The sequence below is a fragment of the Enoplosus armatus genome, chromosome 1 (assembly GCF_043641665.1).
Source record: "Enoplosus armatus isolate fEnoArm2 chromosome 1, fEnoArm2.hap1, whole genome shotgun sequence".
NCBI lineage: Eukaryota > Metazoa > Chordata > Actinopteri > Centrarchiformes > Enoplosidae > Enoplosus > Enoplosus armatus.
In genome coordinates this window covers 4,401,395-4,417,204 of record NC_092180.1, presented here as the reverse complement: position 1 = coordinate 4,417,204, position 15,810 = coordinate 4,401,395, and the positions used below count along the sequence as shown (strand labels likewise).

Below are 15,810 nucleotides of genomic sequence, written 5' to 3'. Positions count from 1 at the left end.
CCGCTCTCCCCGGCAGGCATGCAAGATCACCGGCGTTACAGCAGTGAGCGGACCCGGGGCGGCAGAATTACAAATGACTCCCTAAAATTTAGCTTTGAGGGGGGGGCGGGAAAGCAGCCGGAAAAACCTCCAGATTCGTAAAAAAAAAAAAAAGGGAGGGTGGGGGTTATTAAAAACAAAACAGTTGATTGATTAATGCTTAGTTGTGTTGTTAATTAGTGAGAAAATAAAAGAATTGCACCTGGCTGTAATCGTTTCTGTTTAAACAGAATACATAAAAAAAAAATAGGAAAAGAGGTACGATGGACTAAAATTTAACTTTTCCCCCATTTAAACTCTTAAAAAGCCAGACTGGAGAAAACAGGTGAACTGGTGACAGAATGAAGTGAAGAAAGTTCTTAATGTTGAGCCACAGCTGCATTTCAGCACCATGGACAGCGCAAGTACCGCAACGTGCCAAACTGCTTTTTAAAAAGTGTCAAATTAACATGAAAACAGCTCCGAACAAGTGCACAAGACAGATGAAACTGCGGGTAAAAGTAAAGAAAAGTAAAGAAAGTGTTTTCGGACACTTACCATTTTGTGCAGAGGTCTGCTGGCAGGATGGATACAGCTGTAAAAGGACGAGGAGAGGACTGGAAGCGGACTGCTTGTCGCCGCGCAAAGCACCAAGTGCAAAGCTTTTCTATAGCTCCGTGGGAAAGACCGGAGTTTGCGTCAGTGCAGAGCAAGGTGCCCTTCGCGTGACATTTTCTTGATAATAGGAGTTTGATAAATCATTGGCCTTGGATTCGGATTTTTAAAGGGACAACAGGAGCCAAGACGACGTGTGTGCGTGCGTGAATTGTGTGCGTTCTGGTTACGCACTGTGCATGCGTGAGCGCTGGACGGACTCTTTCAAAGCTGATTAATACACTTGTCTCCAGGGATGTGTAGGACGCTTCCGCAGATACATGGATCCATCCCACACGAGCGCAGGCAGCTCGTTGAGGATAAAGATTTCCAGGTTTAGGATATTATTGGAGAAGGTCTAGTGAATGATGTTTGCACTGTGCTGAGTTGGCTTTCTCTGGTACAGTTACAATTACAGTAGCCACTCATGGGAAAGAAGCATTTGTAGTTCAGACCATTCTTGGTTTTACATACAGAAAACCTTTGGTCATCAACACTGTGGCCTGTAAAATGCAGAAAGTGGACTATAAAAGCAAAGGGCCATTAGTTGTAGAAGTGTGTATTTAAGTTTTTATATCAAAGGCGAGGCTGGTATTCTTTATACATATTATTACGCATAGACATATCATAAATACACCTACATAAATTGATTTTTTGGGAAGTTGTAGGTGTAAAATAGACTGTTAAAAACTATGTGCTAAAAATGGTCTGAACTATAAATAGTTTTTCCACTTGGCGGGTTTTACGCACGGCGCGCTGCAGGCTCTATAAGTTCCTTCGTGCGTCACCGATAGGAGCATTGATCAAGTAAAAAAAAAAAAAAGTGGGCGAGGTCTTTATAAAGCTACTCATTTGTTAAAGTCTTACGCAAGAAGGAGGCCTATTTTTTTTTTTTTTTCTTAAATCACGTGTTACAGAAGGAACCGTAGCCAACCACTGGAGCCTGGACTGGAAGAAGTGACAGCAGAGGAGGAAAAAAAAAGGTGCCATACTGGAGATTCTAAAAGACTGCATTGCGCATACCATCGTCCAAGTCTCCCTTTAAACGGATGATGCCCATGCAAGTTCTCGGAGTGTGGATTTACTAAAAAAAGACACAAGCGACCTTCTTTGTCTCATCAATGAAGGAGAACCTGTTCATTATAAACGGTTGTATCTTTAGGCCTCCATGCAGTAGACCATCACACAGAGCGTGGTGGACGAGCTGAAGACAAAGCACGCATAAGCACATGCTATCCAACATAAAGACACACACACACACACACCAACACAGGGGAGGGGAATTGATAAAATGGTGAATGTTTTAAAATGTTAAAGTCTTGACACTTTGCAGCAACACTGAAATATTTTTTGTTCATTAAAGCGGAACAGCTCCGGCCCTCTCCTCTGACTGACGGAGTCAGACTGGTTGTACGTTGAACACTGATCTCAGACCTGACAGTCCAATTAGAAACGTGTTCAAAAAAAATAACCAGTCGGCGTGTGCATCGTTGCTTAGCAACCACGTTGTTTTGCTGTTGTTCTTGAACAGGCGATAAAGCCTGGCAGATAGGCCTTTAATAATAATAATAATAATAATAATAATAATAATATCTAAATTTCCGTAATAATATATGTATATGGCCTATTTTTAGTCTATTTAATTGTTGTTTTCATATGATTCAACTAAGCCATTAAGGTATCTTACACTGTTCTTAACCACAGGCTTGCCTACAAGGCCTAACGTTAGAGAGCTACGGTATAATACTAAAATAACTTTTATCATATTGTTAGGATCCTAACAACAAGACAAATGTTTTAACGCACCCAAAGAACGAAAGAACAACCCCACAGACCTAAAACTAAAATTAATCTTTATCTAAACCCTCATTGGCGTTTTTCTACGGGCTCTTTGAAATAATGTTTTCCGCTGGATGCCCTGTTTTTAACCTGCGTTGATTTCACGACAGCTGAGCAGGTTTGGGGCAGCCTCCCCGCCGGGATCAGTGTGGTTACCCCGGGACACGCGCAGTCCCACCCGGGGCCGTTCACTTGCTATGCACGCGGCGCTCCCTCCGCTTGTAAATCTCCGTCCGGTCCAGATAAGAGCGGCTGTATCAGCCGCCGCCTCCGGTTTAATTACATTGTCAACAGAGAATAATTGTAATTGATTTCTGCTCGTCTTCCAGAGTGTGAACACACACACACACACACACACACACACACACACACCTAGTTTTGATTCTCGTGACGCTTTGAAATGTTTCATTGAAGGAAGTTGCAGGGTTTTACACACGTGCAGCAAAATACAGACCACGTGTTTGACAAAGACTCAAGATGTCCACAACAGCCGTTCATAGAATATAAACAGCTTTTCCTGCTTTCTTGGTTTTGGTTTCTCACTTTTAATAATAATAATAATAATAATAATAATAATAATAATAAAAAAGAGAGGGTTAGGGTGCTTTTAGAGAACCACCTTCACAAACTGGAAAAACAGGAGCTGAGTTAACCGCCTCGCGGAGGGGTTTCTGGGTGTCTCCTCGTGCTCGTTAATTACAAGAGCTCGTGTAATTAATTGATCACTCCCACTGTCGCCTGAGTGATAAGAAGCCACATCCATCTGAAGCGCCTGGAAAGCAGTGATTCAGCGGAGGAGGTCATCCAGAGGCTCCCGGCTCCCATCATCATCATCATCATCATCATCAGCACCACGTCAGTCCTGGCTGACTGAGCCTTCCCACGTTACAATGCAACTTCGGGCGGTGTGTGCAGCTTCCTCAGGAGAAGCAGTTTAAATGCCTGACTGCTATTGGATGGCGCCTGTTCCGTTCATGCAGCTATTTAGTTTTAAACAAGAATATGAAGTATTTTTCTATAAGCTCGTGGGCTTTTTCTCAATTTACGTCCTTGTATTCAAAAGGTGTTCATCAGGGAGCAGGCCACTATGGGCCACCCAACCCAAAGAAACACCCTAAATAAAGGTGGTGCAAATTACACCTTCATCTAAAAAACAAAGTATGTGAATGTGTTTGTAAACTACAAGCAAATTTAAACAAAATGCTGCAAATATTCTGACTTTTTATATAATAAATAGGAATGATTTTCCTTGTGAATTAGCTATGACCCACAAAGGGATTACAAAATAAACTACTGATGAACATAGACAGGCCTCAGAAGAGAAATGTCGGCCTGTGAGACAATTAACACCATTGACATCTGTTTCTAAAAGAAATCAGCTCATTAAAAGACTTGAGATTTTCAAACACCACAAAACCAACAGTTTCAGCTTTTTAAATTGAATAATTTTCAGTTATGTCAGCACACACATCAACATGCAGAACGGTGCTGCGGGAATTCAGCATGTCAGGCTTTCAGAAGTCTGTAAATTCATCTCACTCGTCCAGGTACATCAGGTAGAAAATGAAACTATTCAATGGACTATGGTTGAAGAGTTGACAAGATATTTAAGATACAACTGCAGTCCGGTGGATAGTTTCCTTTCAACCGAACTTTCAGAAACATGCACACATCTTTTCCTGCACTGAAGAGCCGGCTCCTGTGAGCACATGCCCTACTTGATGTCAGCACGCACACCAGACTATTAATATAATGGCAGAGAGGACACAGAAGCAGTAGAAATACATCAGAAGAGGTGACTGTCAACTCACCAATAAGACAGGCAGCCAGCCCCACAGTCTGCTCCTCCTCCTCACAGATGACTACACTTTCTCAGAGTCCAGGATTCATCATCTCAGGTAGAGAAGGAAAGAAAAATCTTTAATTGTAAGCAGAGCTGCTCAATGAAGTATGTAAAGAGGCTTCAGTCAGCCTTTTTAAAGCTTAAATTCATTTCGCATTGTCCCAGTAAACTCACGGAAGATGGATGATGCCCCCGGTGAGATCTCACGCAGCTCAAAGTAGGACAATAAGGAGGGAAATTAAGAGAAATACTTGGCAAATGCACAAAATCTCTCTAACAAAGAGCTGGCAGCGACTTCCTCTTAGTGTTTTTTTTCATTTGCTGGACGTTTTGATCATGCAGGGAGGCATGTGAGTAATGGTGCATAATGAGAGTGGTCTGAATCGCTTTTGGTTATTTGCAGGTCTAAAGACATTTAAAGGTTGAAACTGGGATAAACTGGATTTGAAATCTAGGTAACATATAACTGCTGTTTGAACAGCATGTATGCGACTGCAGTTCAATGTGTAGTTGGGACCTGCTTCACATTGAAATAAGAGATGTAATAATGAGTAATTGAAATGCCTTTGAAACAAGAATTATATCTAAAAATCTTATTCTTAATTTCACCCGCAAATCGCCAAACAAATGCTTTCTGGAGTTGGATATTTTACCATACGCTCAATCAAACACTCACAAGGAGAAAATCTTAGTTTTTTTATTACAAGGCACAGAAACAATCCGAACAATAGAAACATCAGAATCACGTGTTTTAATTCCATCCAGCTCCCACATGTTGTGAATACATGAATGGTCAATAAAAAGCTAGGCTGGATGTTGCACCGCGTGATGGCTGACTGACGTTATTGCAGGCTGTAAGTCTGCTTCCTGTCTCGGAGGTCAAAGGTCACCAACAGTGAGCGAGGGTCCTTCTTGTTTTTACGCACGGTGATCTTTCCCTGGAGTTCCTCCCCTGAAGAAAAGAGCAAGCAGAGAGAAATGCCAACATCAATTCACAGTTAGTTTCTCCTCCTTTGTGTTTGAAGTTGTGATAATCACTGAAACCAGTCACACGGTTGCCCCTCTCTGCTTTGAACAAGAGGCAGGACTACAGCTAAAGTCAAAGATTATTTAAAGTTCATTCTCACAGGAAGGGTTCTCAAGACACTTGATAATGAAACAATAACCAAATGTTTATTTAAAAATATGAAGAATTGGGAGTGTAGACTGTAACACAGAGAGAACTGTTAGTTTTTCCCCCGGGTTTTGTCATGAAGGGGTTTCTTCTAACAAAGACGGGCACTTGGCACAGCAGAGAAAAGCTCTAAACTAACTTTTTCAAACCCTAACCCAAAGTAGAAGTGGATTACAGTATGAGACCGGAGCGCCTTGGTAGCCACTACGATTGTATGCTGCAAATGGTTCACAGGAAAGTAAACACTAATATTATTGTAACTTGCCTTCTGTACAGTACAGTGTGTACATATTACAACACTCAACAGTTCATTATTTTGTTAAACTGGAAGGGGCTCATGCTACATCGCTAAAGGATGTTATGATGTTGTGTATGACTTAAAGGATAAGGCTGAAATTAGTCTACATTTCCCTTACAGACAATAAATTGCATGAAAAGACCAAAACCAACAATGCCTTAGTTAATCCCTCAATACTTTCCAACTGTCCTAGGATGTCTGGAGCACTCAGCCTCACGCCTGATGGTTCCTGCCGAAATGCTTAAAAATGCGTCACAAATATCTTGTTTCATTTAAAGAAAAAAGGCTCCGGAATTTCCTAAAACAGCTGTTCGCTGTAGTTTTAAGCCAACGTTACTCCAACAGGACTGAGTAGTTTTACACAGATTCCTGGTAATGAGGGATCAGCAGGGCTCATTGATGTTGATATAATTACAAAATAAAGGATTTTGTGTTTTTTTTTCTCTCCTTGGAAACCAGTCACATTTGTTTTGGGATGGAAAATGATGTGTGCATGTGTGTAAAGTTAGTCATGTTTGCTCCTGTGTGACTTTTTGTTTTTTAAGAACAAGCGGGTGGATTTTGTTTCTGTTCACATCAGATTAAGTTCATTTGATTTTGCTCTTGATAACCATCCTCAGTATATCATGACCGTAACTTCTACTTATTTACATCAAATCACATCAAAAGGCAGAACAAAATGTCCCTCAGTAAGACGTCGATCAGCGTGTTCATAATAAAAGAGAAATGAATAACTGCTCGTAAAAAGAAATGCTCCTGACGCCCTGCAGCAGCACAGTGCTGCTGAGCTCAGGCCTCTGCAGCATGAGCGCTCACAGAAACGATGACGTGTGTAAAGGCAACGTGGTTTAATGTATGTTAATAAGTAAGACTGTGGGCGAGTGTGTATATGTATGAATGCAGACTCGCCGAAATCTCCAGATGGCAGCGAGAAGGAAGTTTACAGTACGACGCACGAGCGACCGGGAGGCCGGGAGAAGAGGCTGATGATTATGACGCATAATCACTCTGATTAACTTCACGTTTGACTGCTGGAGGTAAATGAATGTTTACCCACACGGCAAACAAGCATTCTCTCACCCCCCCCCACACCTCCTCTCTGTGATAGGCGCAATTCGTTGCTGGAGGTTAGAGGAGGACGAGGAGAGAAAATGCTGACTGTGGAGCTTTCTCCAGTGAAGCGTCCGCCATCGCTGCTGTCACGTCTCACTCGTTACCATGCCAACGTCGCTGTCACCGAGTCTTTGCTGCTGGCGCCGCACTCTGGGTCTGTCGCTCCACTGCAGAGAGGGCCAACAGACGCAGCGTTTACACTGTGGGTGCTTCTCCAAAAGCAGAAAGTGTAACAAATGAACAAGAGCTAAAGGAGCATCAGTACAGTTCAGATTTGTTAGTGAGGTGTCAAGACTCTCTCCTCTTTTGGAAAAGAGCATAGGAGGAAACTTTATGAACAGTATCATTACATTAAACTTATTAATAAAGCACTTTTCAAAATAATATTACAAAGTGCTGTACAGCATTTAAAGCCTACAACTAACCAAACCGAAAACCTGCCTCAGCGTGATCCCCTTTAGTCCTCATTCTGGACATGGGAACTGTTAAGAGGGACCTGCCCAAAGATCTCTTCGTTGAAGCTGTGATCCGCCTTCCTGAAATATAACTAAGGGTCAAGCCTTGACGGTAATGAGAAAAATATTAAAACACACACTATTCAGTGTTCAGTGCACTATTCAGTCTCTTCCTTGTTGTAGTAAGGAGCCTTGCTACAGCATTGACTAACTTTGGGTGGAAAACTGGATTTATGGTGGCCAAAAACGATACAACTGTCTTGATGCATGGACAAGGCTGGAAAAAGATGTAGCCTGTAATAAGAATCTAAAAGACGCTGTCTGCTCCCACTCCATCACCAACTTAACGAACTGGGTCAGTGGTCGACACTGTGGACACAAGACGACCCAACTGTAACAGGAAAGGTCCCTAACACGCCAGGTTTGTGTTGTCTTTGTGGCTACACACTGGTGATCTGAAAGCAGGTGGTTTCAGCTCTCCTAACCCAACCCTCTTTCCAGATTCCAGGTGGTGCTCAACCTCATGCAGATCTCCCAAATGCAAACAGCCATCTATGTTGGAGGTACATCGGTGTGACTGCGGACATCTGTTTCCGTGTTAGGCGTGACTCAAGTATTCTTGCTCTGCACCATTTCTGGATGTTTACCTTTCAATGTCTACAAAGACAAAGATTTTCCAAAAAACAAAACAAACTATCTTTGCTTTCACTCATTTTATAGGAAATGACACAAGGAGCCTCAATTTCTGGCAACAGCAACAGAGCCTGGTGCTCATGGGAGGCTGCAGTCAAACTCAAGTTGGTAAAAGGCAGATAAAAGGTCAAAGGAATAATTGCTTGACCTTTGGTGGCCTTCTGTTAAAACACAACTGAAAGAAAAAAAGAGGGGTGGGACCAAAGACTTTCCCCCTCAAAATAACTTTGCAGAAAACTGTCCAACTAATCCCTCATGTTTCACATTAAAGCACTGAATCATACAAACCACCAACCGAACGTCGGCTCAGTCGTGGCGCGACTACAGCAGATCCACTGTAATCAGTCAGACCAAACTCCCCATGGAAGAGGGGCCTCAGTGCCTTCAGTAAACTGGCCACTCAGATGCTGGGAGAAAGAGTTAACCATGTGTGGAAATGAGTCGGGGAATGGAGGCGCGATGTCGTACATCAACATGCCAGTGTCATTAAGCACAACCGGGCCCACAGAAACAGCCCGTCTCAGCCCAACACAGCCTTTCTCCATGAAATTACACTGGAAATACACGGCTCGCATTAGTGATTCGTTTAAACTGTTGTCATTTACATTTTGACCATTTAGCTCACACTCCTACGGTATCTGCAGCCCCATACGGTGAGAGACTGAGCTGAAGCACTTCAGTGCTAAGACTCTTAGTTTACTGAAAAATACCCTGGTTTAAACAGATTTTTACCTGGACTTTAGGGGGGGGTTGAGGAGGGGGAGAGTTGTTTAAACTGAGCCTGGACAGGTGTGGGCGGGGGAAGGAGGAGGTTTGGAAGAGCTACAGCTCCACTCGGGAGCGAGGGGGTGAGTCATGAAAGTGGGTGGGAACAAAGACCACCTGACCGTCCAATGACAGAACAAAACGCCTGTGTTTCAGCTGCTCCGAGGGGCCCTCGGCGCAGGTAACCAGGCCACCGCCTCACCTCGAGGATCATGGGACTTTCTTGCAAAAAAAACAGCGTGACCTCCTTTCCCTGCAAACATTAAGTAGGTAAAACTGTGAAAAAGGACCCTCCTCTTCAATACTTGAGCTACACAAACACAGCAGAGCATGACAAATGATTCGCTGTTTAATTTATTACGCTGCCAGCCGGGAGGATTTGCAGGGATGTTTTGTTCCAGCCTGCTGCGTGCCTTCTCTCTCTTCCGCCGGCGCCTCCCACAGAAGCGCAGCCTCAGAGTTAATTACTGCTGCATTCGTACAAACACATCAAATAGGATTCAGTCTCTGCTACGATAAATCACCACAGACAGAATCGGTATTAAAACAAACCACTGGATGTTAATGCCTGGCCCTCGCTACGGCCAATCAGAGCTGAAGGTGCTTCTCAGTCAACACCCAGGAGGAGAGGCCACCGTGCCTGTGTGAGAGAGTTTTGTCATCTTCAAGGTGACTTTAGGAAGTTTTCTCTTAGAGCCAGAGGGGAGTTTAGTATAGGAGTATGCAAGTACTCTTGTGAATTTGAGTGTGTAAAGGAGCAGTGTGTGTGTATGTGTGTGTGCGTGTGTTGTAAAGTACACCAAAGGAGCCTAGCAGGAAGCCGGTGAATGCTGTTAAAAACTCAATTTCTGGTTTACGGCCCCTGGAGGAGGCTGGGGACCGTCAGGGTGCCAGGGTGGAGCGAGCACATCAATAACCTGCCGCTCACTCACACACTCCCGCCTTCATTTTGTTCTTCCTTTAAACTTTTCCTCCTCAGTCTGCTTCGATCACACACACACCCAGACTGATGGATCATTATAGCCTCAACGACGTGTTTAAGCGAGACTCAGCTGGACCAAAACTGGCTGGTTCTGAGCTCAGGATGTGAATATGTGTGTGTTTATATATATATATATATATATATGTGTGTGTGTGTGTGTATGTGTGTGGCTAATGCTGTAACATGTCACTATGCCGGCGAGTAACCCCAAGAGCCCAGACGCTCTGCTGACTGTAAAATCAGGCACAAGGTTAAAAAAGACAGAGAGAGAAAGTGTGTGTGTGTGTGTGTGTGTGTGTGTGTGTGTGTGTGTGTGTGTGAGGGAGAGAAAGGAAAAACTGTTGTCAATTTTATGTGTTGTATTAACAATTTTGTAAGACAGCATTTGATACACTTCAACAGACTTGCATCTGCATCAGTCACAGTATGAAATGGAAGAATCTTTATTATATGTCCCCAGAGGCAGCTGTGTTTATTATATTGCACACATTAAAAGGCGGAGGATTTGAACCTTTGACACGTTGGCCTTGAGGTGGAGCTTTGGGAGTGTCCAAAATGAAAAGGGTTCATCTTCTTGGGAGCATTTATGAGCATTTATCAGAGGCCGATATTCTGCACCAGATAGTCGAACCAAATGGGTAGTTGGGCAGTTTCCCACTTCTGTACTGTGTTAGCATACTGCCGTCCTCAGCTCTCAGATCCAGCTGTGTTTATCTGACCCAGCAGAGCACGAAGCCTGCGATAGCGTTTAAGCAGCGTCAGAGGTTTTGACGTTCTTATCGTCCTGGCTGCCGCCGGCAGGGACTGAGCGTGGCTAAGGGCTCCCTGACATTTAGCAGCTCCTTCTCTCCGCAGGTCATTTATTACAGTAGAGTCCATCTAATATCTGGTCAGCAAGCGGACAGTCGGCCCCCGAGGCTCATCCATCCTCACATCAACAGACACATCCGCGATTCCCATTATGATAAAGCGCACAGAGGGTCAGAGCTTACAGCAGTAATAAACACAGGATTGTTCAAACAACAAACACAATGACTGAGTGTGTAGGGAACACAGCAAAGTAATGATTAACATTTTTTGCCATGATCACAGGTTCATAACACCAGTACCACTAACAATAGAGATTCGTCCTGTATTTAGTTCATTACAGCCTCAACTTACTTATCTAAACCATCCAGGCTCAGAAAGGTCCTTCCTGGGATAAATGCTCTGGCACACATGATGCAGTGCATTTATGTCTCCATTTTCTTTGGAATAAACAGAAGAAGAACTGTGTCGATGAGTACGAGTAGCAACACAGTGGTTTAACAGATGAAGCAAACTTGAGATCCTGAAACCTCAAAGTTCTTCAACAGGAAGTGTCGCCTTTCTGAGATGAAAACATCTCAAAGGAGAAAAGGCAGGATAAGATGCTGATGTGACATGATGTAACAGTAGCACATGTTGAAAAGACTACTGTCAATTACACGGTTGCATTTATCTAAAGTTTGCTAAAATAAAGCTAGTGGTCATACCAGACCAAGTAGGTCCGTGGCAGCAAAACACGTCAGTGCATTTAATTGAGAAAAGGTGCTTTTTATTGCTAATGATGGAACTAACTTTTCATTGGTAAGAGAAAAAGTGTGCAATTTCCTTTCCTTTAACATGAAGTCCAATGTGTTGGACATCAATAAGAGAACTTAACTGGTGATTTTACATACTGTACCTTAACAGATACAGTATAAGTATGTATGTATGTATGTATATCTATATGACACAGCTTTAGAGCATACTTGTTTGTATGGGAGTTTGGTAGCTGCTGGCAGTCATGTGACAGTGTGTAGTGTGAAAGTATCCTACAAGTGTAAAAGCCCTGATATTCACCACGACGGACCCACGTCAAATTGGCTGTCTGAGTTAATCACGACGACAAAAAATATAGTTTGAACCTGCATTATAGAGAACATCCATACAGCTATTACTCACAGCAAGCAAGCCCCATTTAATACGACTCTAATCTGCTGATACAGTGATTCTATAAATATTTCACTGGTCAGTTACAAAATGCTCCTCTTGTAACCTGTCATGATTCAGAGGCCTGCGACTGGCTATCAGATGAAGTTTTACATGCTGTCTCAGATGGCTGAACGTGATTTGTTTTGATCCCTCACTGTCTCTGTGGGTGACAGATAACGGGTGTCAACCAGCCTGACTACATCTCCACCACAGACAGATTACCTGCTGCAGCTCACTATGACGCACCGCCGAGGTCCACAAGAGGAAAATAAAATCACGACAGAAAGTAAACACATACAACGCAAACCTAAAGGAAACATGAAACCGTGTTTGTCCAGTGTTTCCTTGCCGTGTGAAGGTCTGTGTGGTCACTGACCTGCTTGGACAGAGACAGGCCTCTCCAGTAGGAAGACGGTCTGTTTCCAGTGTGTCTTTGTGACCTGAGGACCCGTGGAGAACATCACCTGGCGTGACAAGACGTGAAAGAAAAAAAAAAGAGCAAATTTATTACAAATCAGTGGTGTTAATTCTCTCTACAGAGCTAAGAGCACCTTGTCATGTAGTAGCAATTTGCAAAAACTAAACTTTTGGACGCTTAGGAAGATAAGATCTGTTTATAAATCAGTTTTAAACCAATTTACTACTTTAATTTAAAAAAATCTGAACATCTATAAAAAGCAATGAGCCTTAATTTGAATTTGTATTATGCACTGTATTTATGAAGCAAACAGATAATCCCATGTTACATTGTTCCAGCCTTAGCCCCCATGGAGATGGAAATTTACTGGACCATCCATGGCATGCAGTTTGAGTCTCAGGTACAATAGGAAGTGCAATCAAAAGGCATGTCTATGTTGCTCACAGAGCTTGGCGTCGGCTGTTCCAACTGGCCGGCTCTGCTGGTTAAGTGCTTATATCAGCAGTCGGCTAGGACGCCCGTCGATTGCCAGCGAACGCCTCAGGGAGGAGGAACACGCTAAAGCGTGAACATAATTGAGTTTCCGTTAAATGGCTTGGCTGTTGCCGCCGCTGCTTACCTTGTTGCTGCAGCCTTTGTCAAAGAAAATGTCAAAGTAGCCGACAATTGCCTGCAATGAAATATGAGGGGTGTGTTAGAATGTGACAGTACAATAAACCCCTGGATTTGTTTGACTACACTGCAACTCTGACATGCAGAGCTGAGAGAGAGAGGCAGGAGGCAGAACAAGTCTCAGGGTTTTAATGAGCAAAATAGGTTAAATGAGCTGCTGTGTTCAGGAATAAGGCAGTAAAAACAAACTGGGAACAAAATTTACTGCTCAAATATTTACAGTTATCTTTACAGTATTCACAATTCAGATTATTTTGCTTGCCATGTTTACCGGTCATTGTTCTATGTGTGTGTGTGTGTGGGTGTATGGTCTGGAGAACTGTATTGGCCACCCTGTTAGATAAAGATGAAGTGGGTATCGATTTGACTCATGTGAGAACTGTATTTCCTTCCTCTCAAACCCAACTTGGTTTGTCGTTGAGGCTGAGTCAACAACAGCTCCCATGTGCCCCCTCTCACCTCATCTGGGAGACTTGTCACTGGACAAAAGAAATAAATTACGAGGCAGCCGCCAACAACATGGAGGCAATTTTGCTGACAATAAAAAAAGAAATCCAGCTTGGCACATGAAATTAGCAAAGGTGGCTATTTTGGTGACAGTGTTGCAGCAATGTGAAAACACTCAGCACAGAGGAGGAATCGCTTAAGAAAAATAAACACTAATGTGGTTTTGGTCCAACTGAATATGAATGTGTGTTCATCTGAATAATGCCCACCAGGGGAAAGGAAATTAGACAACCGACAAATCTCTGCTCTCAGGGAATCCATTATTATGCTGATAAGACCAAAGAAGAATAAACAAGCCAGTCTAAAGCTTCATTAAGGCTTTTTTTTAGGTCTCAGATGTGACCAGAAATGACAAACTTCTTTTCCTTCAGATTGGGTTTTCAATTCACTTAAAAAAAGCTGCATGGAAATCTATGAGCAGTCTAGTAGTCTTTCTTTTAAAATATGCTGTCTGCTGGTAAGGATTTACAGAGCTATAAACACAACAGAGTGAAAACCAATTCACAATTCTAAAACAAACTGAGGGAAAGTCCAGGGCCAGAGTGCCTGTAGGTGACCGTTGTCAGATATGTGAGGTAAAAACCACCCCCAAGGCTTGTTTTCCTCCCATTTCTCCCCCCACTGGAGGAAGAGATGCACTCTATCAATCTCAGGCGCGCACTTGTAGTGGCAATGAAGCAGAACTAATAGCTTTTAATCCTGACGCAGCTGACAACTTGGAGGCCAGCTCTCTAAGACAAAGAAGAGCCGAATCAATGCAAGAGAGGGAAAGAGGAAAACAGAGGGACAGAAGGAGAGAGAGAGGTAAAGACAGGAAGACAGACAGGAGGAAGACATAGATAAAGTTGAAAGGAGAGTGGCTGTAACATAATGGAAAAGGCTTCGTTTTTTATTGGTTTCTATCACTTGGAGAAGCAAAATACAGCACCATCTGTTCACAGCGTCTGTAAAAGTCTCCCAAATTGTATTGAAACCATTTTTGCAAGTAAAACTGGCATAGAGAGACACTTTTTTCATATAGCGCACACAAAGATACACACATGCAGACTTGATAACCATGATGCCGTCAGAAGCTGTGTTAGACACACTCCCCGCAACAAGGCTTCAATCAACCTTTATCAAGTCAGACAGGCAGGGGCGGCACCACTAGCTCACAGCTAAACCGCCAGAAAATAACCCAAAGTGGATAAAAGAGCATGTCAACCCAATGCAATTATGGCTTTTAATGAACGCTACAGAGACACTCGGTGCTGAGGTAATTAGGAAATTAGCCGTAATTACTCGTCAGGCAGAGCGGATTCACCTCTCTCAGCCGGAGAGGCAGAGATCATCCTCATCGCGCCTCGCTGATGACAACGCCTCGTAAGCGAGATTGATTGTCACTTCTGCGTTGTGCAACTTTCACACTGCAGCGAGACGGGCGATTAAAATTTAGGCCACAGAGTGAAACTTAGAAATACAAAACCAGCGGAGAAGCTCGGTGCCTCGCTGCCCCATTAAAATCCCATTTGAAAGAAAAAAAAAAAGGAATGTACTGTAACTGCCTCATGCATAAAACACAAAAGATGCGGAAGTGTTAATTTACGCAATAAAGACCTTGATGACTCACACTCCAGATATGGACTGTACCAAACTTCTTGGGGCCCTTTGAAAGGACTTAATGACAGCATTTACGATGCCCAATAAAACGGTTTAGCAAAGATTCAAACTTCCAGATGGGGACTGGAAACTGTGTTCAACAGCAAAAAGAGTTTCTGTTTCTGTTCATCTGAAGCTATCTTTACTTGACAAGAATTAAAACACCTTGAAAAGAAGTATGCACTGCTGTATTTTGTTCCTGACTCTCTGGCTCCATCTCTCACATTGATGCATAATTATCGTAGGGGCAGGCGCTAAATATTCTTAAAGCAGCATTAAATGATTTTTGGTCACGAGGGGGCAGAAAGCTGATAGACACACAACCTTTAACATATCACAGCTTATAAGGCTGTTTTGGCTAACATGTTAGCTAACATCAGCTGTTTGGTGCTAAGCAGGTAGTGTACAGTGGCTTATCAGAGCTTGTTTGCTGGAAATGCTGAACAAAACAGAAAATGTGCAAAACAATGAGCTAAAAAATCTCCAAAAGAGAAGCAGAGCTTTCTCATTCTCTAATTTCAGCACTATGAGCATCCCCCTTTCATTTGTCATTTGATGTAATGTTAATATTAAAAATATTAATGATTGCAGTCTTGATTGTCATCTTGTGCTTAAATTTAGAATCTGAAGCCTTAAATTTACGCATGGGGAAGAAGGAAGGGATGGTTGCGGATGCAAGAGAGACAGACGGAGGCAGAGGAAAGGACGAGGAAAAGAAGGGCCGAAGTTAAAACATGGAGACACAT

At 43.0% G+C, this 15,810-nt stretch overlaps 1 protein-coding gene across 3 annotated transcripts in view; it reads right to left on the bottom strand.

The window, feature by feature from the left end:
- Positions 1-5,066: 5,066 nt before the first annotated feature.
- The window catches only part of LOC139282589 (protein arginine N-methyltransferase 3-like), a 48,037-nt gene continuing 37,293 nt past the window's right edge, over positions 5,067-15,810 (bottom strand). For all 3 annotated transcript variants that reach the window (XM_070902376.1, XM_070902393.1, XM_070902384.1), the window contains exons 14-16: positions 12,867-12,917; positions 12,206-12,293; positions 5,067-5,306 (exon numbers count right to left, since the gene is read on the bottom strand). In XM_070902376.1, the coding sequence (XP_070758477.1) occupies positions 5,197-5,306; positions 12,206-12,293; positions 12,867-12,917 (249 nt within the window). In that variant the 3' untranslated portion in view covers positions 5,067-5,196. The remainder of the gene's footprint in view (positions 5,307-12,205; positions 12,294-12,866; positions 12,918-15,810) is intronic.